The sequence below is a fragment of the Aphelocoma coerulescens genome, chromosome 15 (assembly GCF_041296385.1).
Source record: "Aphelocoma coerulescens isolate FSJ_1873_10779 chromosome 15, UR_Acoe_1.0, whole genome shotgun sequence".
NCBI classification, from domain to species: Eukaryota; Metazoa; Chordata; class Aves; order Passeriformes; family Corvidae; genus Aphelocoma; species Aphelocoma coerulescens.
In genome coordinates, this window is record NC_091029.1 from 8,338,799 (window position 1) to 8,359,959 (window position 21,161).

Genomic DNA, 21,161 nt, shown 5'->3' on the forward strand with positions numbered 1-21,161 from the left:
CTGTAATCATCAGAAGTTTGAGAAAGTTCATCTTACGTTAACCCATTCGTGCTGGGGTGCAGAAAAACCTTCAGCAATCATCTTTCAAGCAGCAGAATTCCACATCCTGTGTCCAACTCCCACAGGTAATACCAATTGTCACCATTTTTCACACTTCCATCAATTTACACTGTTGACACCCCCCGTAACAGACACGGAAGAACAAAAGGGATGGAGACAACATCTTTCCAAGTTCAATTCCAAAGATAACAAGAGTTTGAAGAAAGCAAGCTGTATCCAGGGACACACAAGGAGGGGAAGTAGGCAGCAGCACAATGAGGATCACAGTGACTGTGACCTGCAGTAAGGAACTCACTGCCTCCTACATTTACAAGGCTGTCTTTCCAGGAGCTTAGAACTCCATTCCCAGCTACACCAATAAATAGGTTCAATAAACTGTATTTCTGTTCAACATACCTAAGCATTCATGAAGAATACCACAGTGCGAGTCTAATTAAAAGTCTCGGTAAAACATACCTGATCTTCTAAGATCTGGACTATGAATCCTTACAAGTTTTAGTATGTTTTCTACAGTCTTGTTTATATGAATGACAAAGCATCTCAGTATCATAGCTTCCACTTGTATTAGAAGTATATGGTAATTTAATAATTAGAATTTAGACATATATATATATATATGATTCTTGTTCCAACTCAAGCTCACTACTGCCTTATTAGGAAATTAAAAAATAATCAAGCCTACATTCCCATACATTTCTATTAGCCCCAACTATTTCATATAAAAATATAAGCATACTAGCCAAAGAGGCTTCACATCCCACCAATTTTCTATAATTGAGTCCCAGAACTTCCTTTGAAACTCTTTTAATTGGCCTTACTCTGCTGAGACGTCCAGGTACCTGGTGACCAGGTAAAGCAGAATAAAGTACAAAAATCCAGCTAGAAAAGGATGACTCAGAGGAATTCAAATGCCTGGCCACATCAAGGCTCTTCTACCACTAAGCGGAGATATGGTGCAACAAGGTGTTTTTGAGATGGTACTGTCACCACTGGATGCAAAAGTGTTTAAAATTTCTCACTTTCATTATTAAAATTGACATATAATTCAGTCAATTAGGGTCATCAGTAAGATCTTCATACAGCACATGCATATGTAATGACACCCTTTTTGCACGGTTTTCCCCACATAATCCCTTTGACGTGCCTGCATCCCTAACCCTGGTCTGTACCCACAGACGGCACCATTTATTTTCCTCTAGAAACACTGAACTCGAATGCTCCACGGGGAGCTTTGAAATGCCGCATGCTGAGCAAGTATTCATTACAACTGTTGCTACTGCATATGTATAGATAACACATTAGCAGTTCCTCAGTCCCAAAATAGATAATAACCAAGTGCCTTAAGTGGAACTTGGCATCGCCTCCAAGAGAACTTGGGCTCCAGTAATTTTCTTAGCTCATCACCTGTGGTGCTTACAATAGACCAGTGAGGTTGGTCACAAGCAGAAAACAAAACTAGAAATAACTCTGAAGCATGAACACCCTGGAGTTGGGAAAGAAATGGAAGAATCCTACAGGCCATTTCATCATTATAAACAAACCTCCTGTCTCCTCCTTTGTATTGACTCGAGCATTTTTTCTGCCACAATGCAGAATCTTACTTCCTTTCAAAGGACTGGACAGCAGCATCTATGCAGAGTACAAAAAGGCAAAATGCCAATATTTACCAGTTGATGCTGCTTAAATAAAAGCTCCTAGTCTCTTACAACATTTGATAAATCAGTTACTGCTTCTCAAGCAAAGGTTGTTTATTGATGGAAAATATGTATCTTTCCTTGTACAGATTAATGAACATGAATTCTTCAATTAAATATACCAAGATTCCCTCTCTTGTAGCTGTTTCACCTACAGTCCTTAAAGCATTTTCTTAGCAAAAGGTTTTTGCTGTTATTTAGAAAAGGATAGATAATTTTGCGTTCTGATGGTTCAACTATAATACACATGATTCAGTGAGGAAAAGGGCTGTATCTGGAGTAAAGATGCAACCAATTTCCTCTCCAGGGTACCTTCCCCATACAGTCATTCTCTCTTTGTATCAGATCTCCCCACACTAACACAGCTAAGCTTTCATTGCCTCAGCTGATGAGAGCAAAACTGAAACACTGTCTGGTTGAAACATTAAAAGGGACACTGGATTTATTTCTGATGTCACACTTTTTGAAAGATGAGCCTTTCTGGAACATGATTAAACATCCAAGGGATTATCTCAATTTCTATGAGCAAGAAGCTAATCATACAAGCAGTCAGGTACACTTGCTTGTGCATAGTATTTTAAATGTCATGTATAACACAGGTACACTGAGAAACTGTATTATCTAGTTAACACCATTTCACATTCTCAGTCACAGCTCTTAAAGGACATATTGCTTTAAGTAAACTCTGTGACCCTTTAAAAATGCCTTCTCAATTTGACACATGCTATAGAAAACTGTAAAAGCTACATTAGACTGAACTTTAGTGGAACTGAAGAGTCAGGCTACAACCAGACCCGTATTTGGCCTATGCAGCCATATTGAAATAACTGATTGACTATGCAGGAAACACCATAAACTCACAAAACTGGGTCCTTTGTAAGGCAGACTGAATCATTTCCCAAGCTTTCGCTCCATCCAACTGTTTGTTGCCTGCCACCAGCACCAGATTTACACTCTCCAGAGCTCTGCTGAAGAAACGCGCTGCTCCTAGTGTGCATTTCAGTGTTTACAAACAAAACCACTCTGAAGGTGCAAATGCAGGCCCTGGTGCATCCCCCCTGCAGCCCATGCACCAGCTCAGCTCCACGGGTTCATCTCATGGGTTCCCGTCACAGCCGGAATTACAGATCTCGTTGTGTGACTCCTGATCACCCGTACTCCCCCTGCAGTCCGACCAGGATCAGCTCCACAGCACATCCCATCCGCCTCCCAGCGCATCCTAAATTTAGATTATTTGCATTCTGGCAGTGCTGTCCCAGTGTGCACAGTGTAATGTATTTGTCTGGGCTGTCAGCTTCTACTAAACCTCACAACAACTGGTTATATTTGCAATAAAGCAGTTAATTGGGACATCTTCTGAAGTCAGGAACTTTCTATTACCTTAACTTTTTTCCAGAGAAGATAAAAATCTGTAAAGTGCGAACAACAGTTCCCATATTAACAACTTTTAGAGAGCCAGTTTATAGCTTTCTAATCGTTAAGCACATGTACTGATCATTACCCACAGAGCTGTACCATTATGATGAATCTACTCATCAACACTTTAAATATTCAGATAGAAGGATTTATTTCCACCCCAATCATGTGCAGCCTCACAAGCTGAAGCAACCATTCAGCTGTGAGTGCTATTTATCTGTAATGTGATAAATTTAAATACAGATTTTGCCACTGCCCAACTGTTGTAGCCACAACATTATTCCTGTTTCTAGCTGTGGTTAGCAACCTATGACAACCTGCAATAGCACTGTTATTTAGATACTTTTGCAACATCATGTGAAAATCAGTACAAGCCCCAACAGCAGAGTTTATCGTTCCTGATTTTACATATCTTGTAAATATATGACAAAGTTTTGACTAAGTAAAACATCAGGCACAACTGTACAAAATAAACAAATGAGCATTATAACCCAAGAAGTTGCACATAACTTTTAAAGCCAATTTTTATCCTTCTACTCTCTGGTACCAACTTCCTTTTAAACAGAAGCCCAGGGAGGGGCTGCTTCCAAGAGCAGTGACCAGAAAGGCACCGCAGCTCTGAGCCCACAGCACTGCTGGCTCAGGGGAGGGAAGCTTTTCACCAGGCACATGTGGCCGAGTGCCAAAGCTCAGCCCCTTCTGCCCACAATGCCTGCTGCATATTCTTCCACCCATTCCTATTCCTCGCATGTTTCATTTGGGGCAGAACGGGAACAAGTGAGAGCACGCTGCAGCTGCCGGCAGGAAAGGAGCCAGCTCCTGGCAGTCCCTGCATCCCACAGAGGGCTGGTCCTTCACACTGAAAAACAACTGCCTGCTCCTCTGCCACGCTGCCTGCACGCTTTCCCCAGCATGGGATGCTCTTCCAACACTTTGAGGATTATTCACCTCATGGCTGCTTCACATGCTGCTCTCAGCATACGCGCACGCACACAAAATACACAATGGTACCGGCAAACATCCTAATTACAACTCTAAATAAAAGACTGATTTGAAGTTTAAAAGGGATTTTTTTATCAGTAGCTTTGTGTTGCTGTGGAAACAGGATTCCAAGGGCACATCCAGCGATAAGAATCTTTCTGAGATATTGGATAATTCTGCTTACATGCAGAATAGGAAAGGAAAAAATAATTCCCAGCAAGCAAGCTGATCTATGGAGATCTTTAATCTTTTCATTCAGTCTACATTTAGCTCAATCATGGACATTTCCACAACACACTGACATTTATCAAGTTACAATGCAAATAGCTTAAACTTATTTTTAAGACTGCTGTAAATAAAATAATGCAATACTATGACACAGTAACAACCACCCTAACAGAATGTTCGCTACAATTTTTGGGGGTGGGGGAAGGTGGTTGCAGAAGTGCAGATTTGCAGAGGGTTTTGGGGTTTTTTTAATAATCAGATGTTAACCCTTCCAGATTCTTCAGAATAATTAGTTTCTTCGTCTACATGATTAAGCCACCATCATAGTGTATTATTTTTTTAATAAAGAGAAAAGACTGGAAAAAGGATAAAAATAGTCAAAGACTATTTGAGGACACTGAGTAATGTGTCATTTTTACACTGTTTAATGTATTTTTTGTAGCCAACTGTAAACACCTACGTTTACTAGAAATATTTGTTACTTTCCTTTATTTATTCGTAACATTTTGAAGAGAAATAAGTGTATTGTTCAGGAGGCTTTTTTATTAGCACTAATTTACAAAATCAGCACCTGGTTTTAGAAGGCACAAGTGCCTACTCATATTGGGATACATTTGCCGTGTTTCAAGAAACCTCAGTTTATGAACAGACAACCCATGTTGCACTCAGTTTTCGTTCTGATTTCTCAGCTTTCTCTAGAAGAGGTTTTCAATAACAAAGCGTTTCTTAGGTTTGGAAGCTGTGAATTCAGGAAATAAACCACAGAAACAGGGGCATCTTAATACACTTCTACTTTTCTCCATTAAAGATTTAGTTTTACAGACTAACTCCTACCATGTCGGAAAGTCAGCAACCCATGAAAACGGAGAGTTACCTCCCTATTAGATTCTTTGAGAAACAACAGACAAATAAAAAACCCTTCAGCCATGAGGCTCTAGTTGCTTTACAAGAACCTAAAATACTATAACAACTTTAACAGGAGCACCATGTACTCCTTCATCCTACTCTGAGGGCAAAAGTCAAATAAGCTGTAATTCAGGACTCTTGAATCATCTACTGGTTTGCTACAAACACTCCCCATTGATTATTACCTTCTTAGTCTTTGGGAAATATCCATAAGCACTGACAGCTTATAATGAAAAAAGAGGCCAAAAAACTTGAATTCAACCCTGAGATAGCTCAGAGCAAGCCTAGGTACAAGATCTGCTGTGACACACAGCTCCCCACTGAAAACCACTGACAACTGGTCCTCACTTTCTTGTTACAAAAATGGCAGCAGGAGACAACTGAGCAACAAGGGAACCTTAAAATAACTATACAGGAGATGTGATCCAATTTGCAGCAGTATGAATCTGGCCTTACCTGAAAACTCCTAACTAAATGTTATTTGAAAATCTTGGGCCTGGTTTGAGGCTTTTTAAGTAGTTTTTAATCTGTCAAGATTCTTGTAACAATGGATAGGTTATCGCTTTGGGGTTTCTAAACCTTTTATCATGACCCCTCTGCAAAGTAGTTGTCATACTTACAAAGTCCTCATGTTCTTTATATATTATATATATATATCTGCATATTCCTTACTCTTGTCATCTGTTGCTTATCACCAAATGATCATTACTAAGGCTTTGGTTCATTTTTTGTATAGAAGATACCGAAACAAATTATTTTTGTTTGATATTTCTTTCAAAGTTGATTGTTTTCTTTTCCAACAAGGCAGAAAAGAAATATAATTTCTAAATGAGTGCCCTTTATTTTACCACAACCATAGCAAGGTGCCCATGTGACTCCTGCAAACTCCACCACGCTTTTAGTCAGCCTCTGAGGCTTACTGGGTCAAACTGGAACAGCATTGCCTTTACCATCTACTGCTTCAGTCATCTTCCTCTTAACAATCCAAATCAATCCTGATAATAAAGCTTCCTGCTACAATTACGCCAACTCCTTCCTCCCATGACAAAGGTGAATAATTACTCTGAAGCGACTTTACTCAGATCTGATCTACTACAGGTTATTGCCCTTCACACCACAAATTCTTAAGGCACCTTCATAACCTCCTAAGGAGATTTGCTTTCATTTCATTTCATTGCATCTGCTCAAATAATTCTAACTGATACTGGTAAGACACTGGCACAGGCTTCCCAGAGAAGCTGTGGATGCCCCACCCCTGGAAGTGTGCCAGACCAGGCTGGAGAGAGAGGTCTGTGCCAGACCAGGCTGGAGTTGCAGGAGCAACCTGGTTTAGTGGAAGGTGGCCCTGCAGGGGGTCGGTCCTACTTGATGCTTAAGGTCTCTTCCAATTCAAACAATTCTAGGCTCTAATAGGTTAAAAAGACACAATTTTATTTTTCAGAATTTGAAGGATCCTTGCAAAAATTCAATTTTAAGCTATTTACTATGCAGATAATTACTTAATAGTGTATTTTCTTAGATCACTCCTAGTATTTTGAAAACAAATAGCTAGTCATGCAAAATGGAGTCTGTTAAATTAATTACTTTTGCCAGAAGCTCAATCAATTCATAAACCTGGGCGTGGCAGACCAGATGATTTGTGTTTTGTTAGCACCTACTAAACAGAACTGTGAAGAGCAGCAGTTCTAGAACTACACCTCAATACTAGCATTAAAAAAATATTGGCTATTTCACCCAAGGTTCTGTACTGTTTGGCTAAAGATGTTATTTAATTTTATGGTGTTTTGATTAATCTTAGTTGTTTGGAAAAAAAATCAATTCTCTCAATCTCTTCTAATATGTATTTTTCTTTCCATGCCTTTAGCTGTAGAACACTGTGACTTCAAACCACCATGTATGCCTACTCTGTTTTACACCACTTCAAGTTAGTCTTCAGAAAATAGAAAACTCTTACATCTCACTTTATCTACTTCTTCCCTTCCCACTTCCCTTCCCTATTTTAGAGGTTTACTGGTTCTCCACTGCCAGTATTTCCTTTGATAGCATTGATGCCAAATTTAACAAACTTCACTGCTATATTTAAAAGGCCTTTGGCTACCTGTGAAATAGACGTTTGATACCAAAGGCACCCATTGCTTTTGATAAAATATTACGATATTAAATATCACTATTTTTCTTCTCAATATATAAATTCCTGTGGGAATGAATTTTGGGCTAAAATTGTAAGAGCTCCACAACATGAGACAACCTAAGTCTCACTGCATTCAAAGGAGTGGTTGTGGTTCACTCTCCCTTTTGTGCCTCACATCCCTTTCTCACTTTTTTGATTCGAGCAGTGCCCTTTTTTGTGTCAGTTCAGAGAACTGAAGCAGCTCAAAGCTGAAGCAGGAACAGTAAAGAAGCCTTTACCTGCATAGTCCTATTCCCTTCCTGTGTCAGCACCAGCACTCACAGGGCTTTGTGTCCATCATTTCAACTTACCACCTTTCAATTTTATTTTTTTATTAAGTCACTCTTCAGCTAAACCAGCTTTCCAACACAGCAAATGTTCCAGCTGTGCAGGCTCCAGCACAGGAGTGGAGGAAGAAATGACAGAGGGGAGGCATGGAGGGAAAAGCTGTCCCTACAGCAGCAACACAGCCCGAGATCAGCACAGGTCAGCCCTGCAAAGCTCAGCTCTGGAAAGCTCAGCTCAGGTGTCTGGGCCTGCCAGGAGAACTCAGCCTCCACACAGCCCATGAGGTGCCCACCTCGTCCCCCTGCGCTTAAGGCTCCCCAAGGAGCAACAAAAAGCCACCACAAAAAAAAAGGAGAGGTCAGTAACATCACCACTGTTACTCCAGAGCCTGGAAAACAACCACCACATCCCCAAGCAGCAAAGCAGGAACCATAAATGCATGCAGGAAACATTTCTCCTTTCCTGGAGAGAAGGGAGAGCACTGCCAGAGAGCTGTGAGTGGTGATGGGATTAACAAATCCTTCAGTGTGGTTTAGTCTTTTGTCTGCTAAGGTTCTAATTTGACTTATATCCCAGATACTCCTCCTAAAATCAGCTTAATTAATTGATTCCAAGCCACATAAATCTTCAGAAGAGATAGTTCACAGTATTTCATTCCAACAGAAAATAGAACAAAATCATCCATGTACACTAAAAAGCAGAGATTTTCCTAAACCTGATGTAGAAATGTCAGTGCAAAATGAAAACTATCCCAAAGCACTGATGAAAACAAGGTCATTGCTACTGTCCACTCTGCCATGGTTAGTTCAGTATTTCACTTGCAAACCAAAACACAACAAAACAACCAAACCACTAGCACTGAGTGTGCATCTCACCACTATCAGAAGTTATTTCCCTTCATATCTGATTACAAGGCATTTTCTGCATGTTTGTTCCACCTTTCTAACAAGACATGCCAACAGTAAACCCTCAGCATATTCACAGCTTGGTGTTTTGTTCAGAGGAGGCATCAGCATTTAAAACATTCTGGCTACTGTAGCTGAAAGGAAGCTATTTCACAATTATGAAACACTTAAAAAAAATACAATATAAAAGTCAACCGGGATGTAATTTGGGATATTTTGCAACATCCAAATCCCAATAAAATTGGGCAAATTCTGGACTGAAGCATTTTGGGGAGTATTGATTTGGAGTGCTCAAATTATCTTAAATTTTACTCAGGACACATCAGCAATATTTGGTGGAGCAATCTGCCTTCCTTCCAAACAGGCAAGAAATAAGGTGCCACAGTGGCATCTGCTAATTTTAAGAGAATCTGCAAAATGAAGCAACTGCACATTATAATCTGTAAGCCTAATTGCGAGTTGCTGGTACTTAAAACATACCCACAACACAGATTAATTACTTTCCACCATGTAACAAAAACTCTCATTTGCATCCTAATCACCACAGAGCATTTCAGTATTTTATGAAAATTCTCTTAAAATACAAAAGAAGAACTTCCAAGAGAAGAGATTTCCTCTTAAGAGAACTTAGGCAGTTGGGATTTTGGGTACTGCAAACCAGATGGACAGTAAAAACATGTGCACCACAACTCTGCTAAAACAGGACTGTTGTGAAGATCCTGCCCCAATCTAACAGAAAAATATTTCTATTACAGACTTTCTACAAGACATATATACACAAACCAGTATTTAATCCACCACTAAGAGGTCACTGGGCTGGAGGGGCACAGCACAAGCCCAGGCAGCGTGGAGGCAGCCAGGGCACCAGGAGGCTCCCGGGTGCAGAAGGGGCTGAGGGGACCCGAGGCTGTCCCTGTGCTGGCTCTCCTCAGCGGAAACGGGTGGAGACAGGAATGCTTGTGAAACAGAAACCAACTCCTGCACCTCGATGGAGCACGGGAAACCCTGCCAAAGTATCTACCAATAGCTCATCAAATAACCCCATCTGAATCAGTGACATTTATTACAAACTGGATCTTATTAATCTATTTGCTCAAAGCTGACAATGAAGTGTATTTGGATTTTTGTGCATCTTGCAAAAAGATGAGTTTGAGAATAGCTTCTTCATATACACAAAAGTTGTATTAAACCAAAGGAAAACAAGCTCCCTTCTGAAAAGGAGATTCATCCCCAAGCAAACCACCATCTTTAATAACTGTCCTGCCAACTAGTAGAATGTAGATTTTACACAGACAAATCACCTGAAACAAACTACACTGCTGAATTCACATTATTACACTATTATTTTTATTTACCTTACAATACAATAAAATAAAAGTTATATTTTTGAATATGTTTATAGCTCCATACACTTCATTTAAGTGATCTGGAAATCAAAATCAAATACAACAGAAATCACTTAATAAAATGTTTCTGGGTTGGGGATTTTTTTCCAGATATTATTTTAAAACTTCCTAAAATACTTCACTTTAAGTGAGAGCATTCTCCCAATTATCAGAACAACATCCAACTTCATCCACGAGCAGTGCCAGCTCCCAGCGACAAAGGCTGACCAAGGACTGGGCTGTGTTACATGCACAGCCAGCAGGTCAAGGAAACTGATTCCTGCTGTGAGGGCACATCTGGAATTCTGCATCCAGTTTTCCTCACTCCCAGTACTGGACTAAATCCAGCAGAAAACCATTAGGATGCACAGGGAACGGAAGGATATGACATTAGAGAAAAAAAATTGAAGAAACTGGCTTTGTATAGGCTAGGAGGGGAAAAGGGGGTGGTGATGGTAAACATCCAACTGCTCTTTTAAGTTACATAAAGGGGAATCACTGAGAAAAGTGATCCAGACTCCTCTCAGAGACAAAGAGCACAAAGGACAAGAGGGGATGGTCCCGAGTTGCAGCAAGGCAAACTCTCATGTTTTTAAGGGGAAAAGTTTCACTGGACAAGTGGTTCAACACTAAAACCAGAAGCTGCCCACAGATGTAGAATCTCCATCCCTAGAGATTTTGGAAATATTGAGTGGACACGTTGAGCAACTTGGTCTAATTTTGACATCAGTCCTGCTTTGAGTAGGAGGTTGGACTACATGACCTCAGAAAGTCCCTTTCAACCTACATTATGCTGTGAAATATTCCATAGCAAGAAGTCATAAAATATCTTCATTAAATACCAAATCAATCAGTTATTTTCATTTCTAGATCACAGCTGAAACCTATGACAAGGCATCAACAGAAAAAGCATTAAAAAAATTACTATGTTGGCGAAGTACTAGTTTTCAACACAAGCTGAGCTCTACACCTACTCAGTTGGTAAAGCACCAACTCTTCTGTGGGCTGTAGATCCCCACCCCTGAACAAGGAGCCACTGAACTAACAGAGCCTGGTGTCCTACAAATACACATTTCTAGTCTCAGGACTACCAATAAATCCATCTGTGAAACTGGGGCATGTCATGTCTCCTTGGGGAGTCTGATTTCTCACATGTGACCTGATACAATCTCTTCCCCAGTGGAGCAGCATATAGGATCTCTTCACTCTAGCAAAATACCTATTTTTGCAAAACTTGCAGAATATCTTTCCATCTTGAAGACTTCCACCATCTGCAAGATTTGATGGAAGGTAGGCAACAGGTACTAGAATCATATGTAGGGGGATGGGAGATGGACTGATGCAGCCACATACAGATGCTGTGAACATATAAGCCTTTTTTCCTTAATAAAGCATGCTTCAAAGAAAACCCTGTCTGTTTCCATGGGATGGATCATGCTTTGCTACAAAAACGTGTATTTATTTATAAAATGCAAGTGTCCATGAGCTGCACTCTCCAGCTAAGCCAGTATCCCACTGCTTTGGGCTGGCAGCAAAAGTTGCTACCTCTCATCTTCCACAAACTTGGAAGACAGCTCTGACACAGAGCAAGAGGCTGCTGCCCATCCCTGCTGCACAGCTTGTGAGGGCCCACCTGTCCATCACCGGGAAGAGCAGGAAAAGCAGCTCTAATTGCTTCTCTGGGTTCCCACGCCAGGTTAGGCAAGTGCTAGAAGCCTGAGTGACTGAAGGGAAGTGCTTACATCTGCCTTCTCCCCAGAGGGAAGAAGCTGATAACTAGCCACCAATTACACTCCCTAATTCCCTCCTCTGATCCTTGCACGGGAGGGTTGGCTAACTTGTATCAGCTCCCTGTTCTCCTTATCACGCAGACAGAACATGGTAATTACCCATACTCAACCTGTGCTCCCTAAAAGCACACGCAAACAGGGACACGGATCCCTGCGCTGGCTCCATCATTAAAGGGCTCTCTCTCTGGATCAAGGCAAGAGATAACAGAACAAACACGACAGGCTGTTTCTGATCACTGCCACTGAGCAGGCCACCCCAAAAATCAGTCTGACCCCCATAGAGGATGAAAAAGCTACCTTTTTATGTAACTCGAAAGAAACTATTAGGCAACCATCAATCCCATTCAAGTTTTCATGTTTTAATATAAATATCTATGCCTTGCAGACCATTCTATTCCTGATTTCTTTCTGATTTTAGTTTCTTTATTAATATGCTTCTCTTAATTTTAAATTATCGAGGCTCTAAAAGTAGGGCTGTTCCATGAGACAGTAGAGAGAAGTGTAACTTTAAAGAATCTACTGCCAAATATTTGAAATATTCTTTTCAGCATCACTTTAACATTTATCTGTTGACTACCTAAACTTCTAATATCGCTCTTTCACAGCACATCAGTAACACAAAGCTCTCTTTGTAACAACGTAAATTCAAAGCAAGAAATCAACGACTTGAGCTTGAAAATTATTTTCTTCCAACTGCACTCATCTGCATTCAACTGTTTATTTATAAGCAGTTATTTGAAGCACTGATATTACTTCACATTCATATAAGCTTGATGACAAAAAAAGCTTCCAAAAACTAGGATAAAATGAGAACATCCCTATCACATTCAATTCACCATTTCTTTCCAAAACAATTCTTTTTTTACTGTCAAATTATATTCCTTGCCAAATTACTACTGACCAACTGGATGAAGAACAAGTCACACCGGAAATTTAAAGCTCAGCTCTATCATGTTTTTATTGCTGTTCCAGTGTATTTGAAGTATGGCTTGTTAACAGGCTGCTTTAAAAAAATACTACTGCTAATAATAAAACCAAGCCCACATTCGGGGAGAAAGAAACAACCCCAAAAACTTTTCCCAGTTTGTTGTGTCTGAAAGGTATTTCTGAAACTTTCAGACCTGGTCTAAAAGTGGGCTCCATCTGACTCTGATGTCAATAACTCCCTATCAATGAATGAAAGAGAAAGTCACCTAAAGAACTTTACACCAACCCCCCTCAAAACAACTAATTCTTAAGTGAAAGCAGAGGGGGAGAAGACAACACAATATTTACATATATTTGGATAAATTAACTGAGAGTAACAAACATGACTGTATGACTAAGTAATTGCTCAAAGAATGTCCTGCAGTCCTAGGAAGTGCTGAGGATCTTGGCTCAAACTTTGCTCTGTGCTCACCCCCTAGTTTCACATGCAGAATGACCAAAACAAAAACGGTTAGAAAGGGGCTCTGACAAGGATCCACCTCCTACCACTTCACCCTCTGCAACAAGAGTAAGGCACAAGCCTGTATCACATGCTGAACGTTTTTGGCAGAGTTGAACTGGAGGACATTAGGATGGGGCTTGGCCTGATAACGTGCCTTTTCTGCTTACGAAGCTGAGAAAGCGCAACCACAACACAGCAGTAAATATACTGCTCTGCTGAGTTTATTTTTACTCAAAACCTGATTATGTAAAAAAATGACTGCACTAGGGAAAACAGTTAAATGCCTTTAAGGGTTTTCAAATCCAGATGAGAGAACATTCACATACAGTCTCTTCAGCCAACATCTTCCTCTATTTCCTGTACTGGTATTTTATGTTGTGATCAATATTTCTCAAACATTATTCTCTCTGCTGCAAAAATCAAAATGGAAGACTGATCGTAACAGCACTATCCGAAGAATACTTCATTTGCCCTTTTACTCATATAATCAAAAGCATTTTATTGTTTTCAAATCCCTAATCCAATAATCTAGAAACATAAGAATCAGGATAAAAACAAGAAAGCGAGTGAAGGATTTCAAGAGTCAAAAGACATTCGTCTGCCATATAACAAGCCTTATGGCACAGTGCACTTGTAAATAACCATCATCTCCGAAGAGGTCCACATTAGCTGTGGGTTTAAAACAAAACCATCAGAGCCTGCTTTGCTTTCCTTTATTAAAGTGTACAAATTTAAATGGATTTTGTAGTTGCAGGAAACATCTCCATCTGCACACTCACAGCTTGCCCTCTACACCACCCCCCAAGGGAGAAGCTTCTGCAGATCCTCACTGCATTAGCAACCAAAGCAAAACACGAAACACAGAGCATTAAACTGCACAACCTGCATGGCTGTGATTGATAGGTAATTGCATTTCATCGCAGTCACTACAAAACAGCGCAGCTGCCATGGCATTAACTACAAGTGCATCCAACACTTTCCTGACCAAGTACACAGTATAAACTGAGACTTTGTTCCCTGTCATTTCACACCCAAGGCACAAGAGCAATAATCAAGAGCACAAAATACATAATGTGACATTTTACATTAATAAATTTAGAGTAGAAAACACAGGATCCAAGTGCATATTTCAACTGAACTGGAGATTCGGAATTTTTGTTAGTAATTTTGTGCAGCATTCACAGCAGACACAAAGTGTGAGAAGAAGCTTTCAAATAAAAAACCTTTTGGATTTGGAGGGGAAACAGCTTCAGTGCAGAAGTTTACCACACACTATTTGGAAGGGCAGAAGTGGCCCCGTTTCCCCTGTATCTGCTCACTGGCACAGGGATGCCAAAAAAGGGCATCAACTGCCATTGTGCTGCTTCTCGAAGTCCCTGATCTGTGGTGAAATATTTTAGCTTTTCACTTTGTTTGTGAAACACAGTTTTTAACACCTCGTTGATGTGAACTGGACTGTCCCCAGCACACACCTTGGCAGTGCTATTCCTCAGGAGCTTCAGAAACGTGACTGTGAGTGCAAACCAGTGCAGCCACTACTGAGATTATCTGCACCCGTTTCCTTGCCCTGGCTCAGATGATAAAATAACCATAATAAAATACAGCCTGTACCAGAAGCTACATCAACAAGTTTTGGACTGGATATGTTGCTGCAATTTCTAACACTGAAACAATAACAAGGATATTTTTACACTGTAAATGGGATTTCTGATTTACATTTTGAAGGTTCTTCCCATAGCAAAAAAAAAAAAAAAGTGAAGGCCACAACACAAGAGAGGCTCATCTCCCAGCTAAACTCAGGCCTAGATGAAAGCTCCCCTCCCTGAAACACACAATGACTTCATCCTGACAGGCCAGCACAATTCAGTGACTATGTGCAAAAACCTACAGCTATAAAAAACTGTAACACACAGCTGAAGGCTGTGAGGTGTCCTTGCTGAGAAATGCACTGCTTTACAAAAGATTCCTCATCAGAGAGAGAAATTAATGCTGATAAAGCTTTCATGAAGTCAGAGCCTGTAAGTAAGTCTCATTTAGTATCTCTGGTCAAAAATCCTACTGAAGAAACAGAGACAGTGTTGGAAGAAAGTTGATAAAACAACAACAAAAAAGAGTTTTTCACCTGTATCCCTTAGGTTATTTCAGGAGTAAGGGGTTTTTTTAACCAATGGAAGGGGTTTTACTAATGGAAGACAAAATATGAAATCTTAAGTAACGTCACTGAGCATGCCAGGTTTATAACCCAGTCAACAGATACACAGATCACACAGCATCACCCCAGCTCACTGAATTGCTAAAAAAAATCCATCTCACACTCTTTATCCAGTTAGTTCACGTTTTTTGTAGCTCGTTAACCTCGCTCTCTAAGACCGATGTTACGCAGAGCAAACACACACGATCGCTTTTTAGTGAGACTTAGTCTAAGTCTTTATAATGCAATATAATCTAGAGCTAGGACAACTGAAGAGAACTTTCACCTGCACACGTTAACGCAGGCACTAATCCGGCCGGCTCTGCAGCACAGACAGCACGTCCTGAGCAAAGTCAGGCAGCGGCAGCAACTCCTATGCTCAGATTCACCTTTTTTATCCCCGCGACCTCGGGCTGCTGCAGCCAGGTGAGCCCTCGCTGGGAGGGACGCGGGGCTGCCAGCAGGATTTACCACCTTCCCCCCCTTCCTGAACGTCTGCAATCGCACTACGGAGACGGCGGAAATAACGAGAGTGACCAACTCCAGAGGAAGAAGATATTAAAGAAAATAAACGCAGGAGCGAAACAAAACGAGACGCTCAGCTGCATCCACCGACGGAGGGATGGGGGGGAGGGGTGTAGGGAGGGAGGGCAAAGAAGGGTGATGCCGGAGGGACAACCTCGGGAACACGGAGGGAGAAGCAGAGCTGAGGAGAGCGAAGCAGAGCTGCTCCCCCTCCCCGAGGGCAAGGGCGGGCTGGGCCCGCGGCCGGGCAGGGCGGCGGGAGGGAGGGAGGGAAGGGAGGAGGGAGTTGTCCGGGGCAAGGGCGCTGCCCCGGCGGCCGCACTCACCACACCATGCCGTAGGCCCCCTCGCCGATGTAGGAGAGGTTGGTGTAGCGCGGCCCCACGTCGAACACTTGTCCCCGCACCATCTCCGGGCCGCCGGCGCTGGCGGAGCCGCCCGCAGCCCCTGCCCCCGACACCGCCGCCATGTTGTCCGTGCCGGGAACCGCGGTGCCTGCGTGCGGGGGGGCGGAGGCGGGCGAGGAGGGGGGCGAGGAGGAGGATGCGGGAAGGAGGAGAGAGGAGGACGAGCAGGAGGAAGGAAGAGGCGCCGCCCGCTCCGGCCGCTCCGCCGCTCCCGGCCCGTCGGCCCCGTCAGCGCCGAACCCGCCGCGGCCGCTCTGAGGAGGCGCCGCCGGCCGCGCGCGCGCGCATCGCCCGGGCCGGGAGGTGGAAGCGGGGGGGGGGGGAGGGGGGCGAGGGCGCGCGCGCAGGGAGCGGCGCGGGGCGGGGCCGCGCGCGCGGCAGGGGGCGGGGCCGGGGCGGGGCCGGGGACTGCGGTAACCGCAGCCGCTGGGGAGGGGGGGCGGCGGCCATAGGTCACGTGGGGCGCGCGGCGGGTCACGTGGGCGCGCGGCCGTGCGGCGCCATTAGAGGCGTCAGGTGGCGGGCGGGAAATGGAGCCGCGCGCGGCCCGCGCTCCGCGCCGTGCCCGCCTCGCCCTCCCTCAGCGGCCGCTCGCCCCCGCCCGCCCCGCGCCGCGAGCGCCGGAGCCCGGGGGCTGCCGTAAGGGCGAGGTCATTTGTGACACTCCCCTACTTCAGCGCACAGTTTTGCAACCTCTTTTCAGCGTGTTGTTTTTACATGTAATTACGTTTTCCTGTTCGCTGCTTCCCGTATAAATGTAAATAAACTTTGTAGGGGAGGTGAAATCGCAGTTGAAGGTTTATCTCATGCTTTAAACACTGCTTGCAACAGTGTCGTACCTTTTCTGTTTTCCTGCAAGGCAGAGTTTTCCTAAAAAAGCTTCTCCCTGTTTGCAGGGGTTTATGCCCAAGGATCCTAACTCCAGTTGTGACTTTTTTTCTGCAGTTCTCCGCTGCTCACTACTGACATTTTCACTCCCAACATCTCTGCTGCTTCTCAGCTGTCCCTGCCTTGAAGCTGTCCCACCCATGTCCCTGACAATGTCCTGCTTCTCCCAACTCCCCGAGCTCATTTCTGGCCTCCCACCTTCTTCTGGCCCTTCCTGCTCCAGACCCGCTTCCTTTGCCCTCGGCCCACCCCCGCAGTTTTCCGCAGCTGCTCCCAGCTCTGCGATGCCCTCCTTACCCCTCGCCCGCCTCGCCGGGGCTCCGGGCCGCTTCTGCCCCGGGCTGAGGAGGGAGGTCGCTGGGCTTGGCTGCGCTCCCGGCTGTCCCCAAGGCCTCTCCCCTGGGGCAAGGGTGGCCCTGCGGGGCTGGCTCCAGGTGCCACCCAGCCTAGGCTGAAAGAGGAAAAGCTGTCAGGGAACAGCAACAAAATCGAATAAACTCCTCTTTGTATTTAACAGGCATTCAACTCTACAGCTTGTGTTTTTGTGTATTTGAGTGGGATAATGCTTCTGATGTATTATTTTTTACGTGTGTGTAATGCTTTCAGTTCCATGATGTGTTCTTCTGCTCTTTAGAATCACGATGTTATTTTTCTCAGAAATTTTAGCAGTAAATGCAAGTGTTTAAATTTTCTGAAACCAAGTAAAATATTATTTTAAAGGTTCTCTTAACTCTAAAAATGAAATTTGCTTACAGTTCTGATTACATACATAAATAAATCTGTCATCAGCAAATGCAAAACAAATTATTATGGAGAATGTAACTTAAACACAGCCTGTCATAGCAAATTTAATTAAAAACTGGTGTGTATCTAAATTATTTTCTACCTTCACTGGGATGTGTCTGATCAAAAAGGAAACCGACCAGGCAGGCCAGGAAATTGTGGAAGGACTGTCAGCTCCTTTGAGTGCCGTGTTCAAATATATGTCTAATCCAATTAAACCCAAATAAGTGGTCAGAGGCTATGGCATGCTTTCCAAACAACTCCTCCCATGACAGAACTCGGTGCAGTATTTCAGTAAAGCTCTGCAGTTGTTGAGATAGGCAGAGCAGATTGGAGTGGTATCAATCGGTTTTCAGCCTACTTAAATACACTGCCATTACCTGCACTTAATGTTGGGTCTTTCGCCTTAGCAAGGTGACATTAAAGCCTCAATTCTGGAAAGCATATAAACGTGTTTTAAGAAAACTATGAGTTCCATGATCAAAATAAAAGGGCTGTGTTGGGGGAGAGGAGATGATACTTACTAAAAAATGATAGCAGATAATGAGAAGCAGGAGGAAAACCCCATTTTACTTCAAACAGAAATCAAGGCACTGCTGAGAAGAGTTTGTGTAAGCAGAAACAGGAATATTAAGAAAAAACTAAGCCATAAGCTAAGTCAGTGTAAATACACCATGGTTTGGACTGTCTCCATCTTCAGTCAAGTTCAGGAGTCATATGAATGAATTCATCCTACAACCAGGATCTAGAAATTCCCTGCACTGTTACTCATATCTGCTTTAACTGTTAATTTGTGTTCTGTAAATGGGTCTCTTGAAAAGGGAACATGGTACCACAAGGCCCCCCGAGCCCTGGGATCAGCAGTGCCGGGTCAGGCTGAGGACAAACACCACGGAGCTGCCCTGCAGCGCCCCGCTGTAGTGGGGGTGGGAAGCATTTCAGATTTTTGTGCTAATTTAAAACTGAACCCACATCTCCCAAAACCATTATAATTATACTGGTTGCGTGATTTGCGTGGGACATTGCAGCCATGGCTTTCTTGGTAGCTGCTGTATGAGTATGTCAGCATGAACCTGAACCTCCCCATCATCCCAGCAAAACACAGGCATTAAGTATATACAATTTTACCAGAATTATTTAAAAAGACCTCAAGCCTTTGTGCGGGGGTGATGAGAGAGAGAAATAAGACATGTTAAAATGTTTTATAAAGATATATTTTAACTTCTAAGGCACTCAGGAACCATGGTGATGGTTCCTGAAATTGCTTAGATATGAGCTCTGATCCACAGGGAACTATCCTAAGATTCAGAAAGAGCATCAGCTGGTAATAACTTCTAGTCAGTACCTACCTGGGCTTGGCTGAATGGGTGACACACAGCAGAAACCCCTTGAGACTGATCTTCATGTGAACATCGACCACTGCTTTGGCAGCATAAAGTGACCTCAATGAAAATGAGGCTCTCCCTGTAATCTTGCACTGTTTGGAGGTTAAAAACAGTCTCTCATCCAAATTGCTGTGCACTTGGTGCCAGAACAAATTTACTTTTCCCGCCAGTATTTCCTTTTTTCCACATTCAACACTCTGATGGACTTTGTAGGGAGCTTACTGTGGCTTAGACACCACGGAATTAAGATGAGTAAACAGATTGCTGTGGCTGTTCTGTGCATGCCAAGGGGAGCACAAAAGATTATTAATTGCAGAATGATTCTGTCAGTAACAGCCTTGATCCTGCACTGGGTATCATTCTGTCACTGTCAGAACCTGTCACTGTTGTAGGAGATGTCTTGTATTATCTATCATGTTCTAGTTAGATTTGCTGTTCACAAATATGGTTTGAAAACACAGTTGCAATTTTAAGTCATTTTTATGTTCCTTAGTTTTAAACAAGTAGTTTACAATCATATGCTAAATATTTTTAAAGGGACCAATTTCACAGCAGTCTTAAAAGCTTATTATATAAGTCTAGCTATTTTAATTAATACACTGAAATTTTGTTGCTGTCTATATAAAACTAAGTTGCTTTTATTTTTCAGCTGCAGTAGTAGCAGTATCCAGGCACTGTCCTGCAGTTCAGCAATGGAAATTTCCCAGCCTCAAAGCACACTCTGTCTCAGTCAGCTGCAATAAAACTCCGAGTGATTTCAATATTGTTGTGTGCCTTACTTGTCCTCGGTTATCTGGAACTTGTATCTTTTGAAAACCAGCTACTCCTCATGAGCTTGCTTCATCTTGCCCAAGACTTAAAATTCAGTAAACAAGCTGGGGATGATAAGAGAATTGAATCACCAGATAAAAAATTATTTTACAGGACTAACAAAACAAAACATACATATAGTCAGTATTTACACAGCATATTACAGCGACTTGTGAGTCTTCACTGAAGTCCTGCTACATGACCCGTTTTCTTGTGCTGAAGCTTTGTACACTGGAAGGCTATAAAGTTCTTACAAAAAGATTTGGTTAGTACATAATATCAGTCTCTTGATCTCTGCATTTCTGGTATCATTCATTGCTAAGAAAATTTAAAAAAAAAAAAAAGGAGAAAATTATTACATAACTTCAGAAGTCTAATAATTTACAAATACTAGAACATACAGTGTGTTTCCCCCACACTTATTCTTGGTTCAGCTGTAGGCAGGACAAGTGATGCCTCCAGCAGAGGCAGAAGTCAAAGCATGTAGAAACAGGATTATTAGGATTTTATGTTGTCCAAATATTTCATTTTTAATGGTTTTTGCTTTTAGCTAAAAATGTAGGGAACTTTTGTAATGAAGAGGTTGGCTGACGTGAGGACAAAGGGTGATGCAAGAATGAATAAAAGAGAATATGGGGGGGAGGAATGTAAATTAAAAGTAAAATGAACAGGTAGTGAGGCTGAGCTGTGGGAATAGAAGGGTCCTAGTTGGAGGGGTGATATCCAGACCCCACTGCATCTGGCTGTGGGCAAGCAAAGCCCTTGGCAGACACACAAGTCTATTCATGGAGAACCAGTTTGGGGAATGATGCCAGGCCTTCTAAAAAGAGCTCACCAGGACTTGCTTTCCCTGACGTCGGCGTCTGCTGGGGTGACGTTCATCACAAATGCATGTGGCTGATGACTCTGGTGGCACAAGT

At 42.6% G+C, this 21,161-nt stretch overlaps 1 protein-coding gene across 1 annotated transcript in view; it reads right to left on the reverse strand.

Annotated features, from left to right (window-relative positions):
• The window catches only part of MAPK1 (mitogen-activated protein kinase 1), a 35,860-nt gene extending 19,196 nt beyond the window's left edge, over positions 1 to 16,664 (reverse strand). The window contains exon 1 of the mRNA XM_069031322.1: positions 16,295 to 16,664. Coding sequence (XP_068887423.1) covers positions 16,295 to 16,437 — 143 coding nt within the window. The 5' untranslated portion in view covers positions 16,438 to 16,664. The remainder of the gene's footprint in view (positions 1 to 16,294) is intronic.
• Positions 16,665 to 21,161: the final 4,497 nt, after the last annotated feature.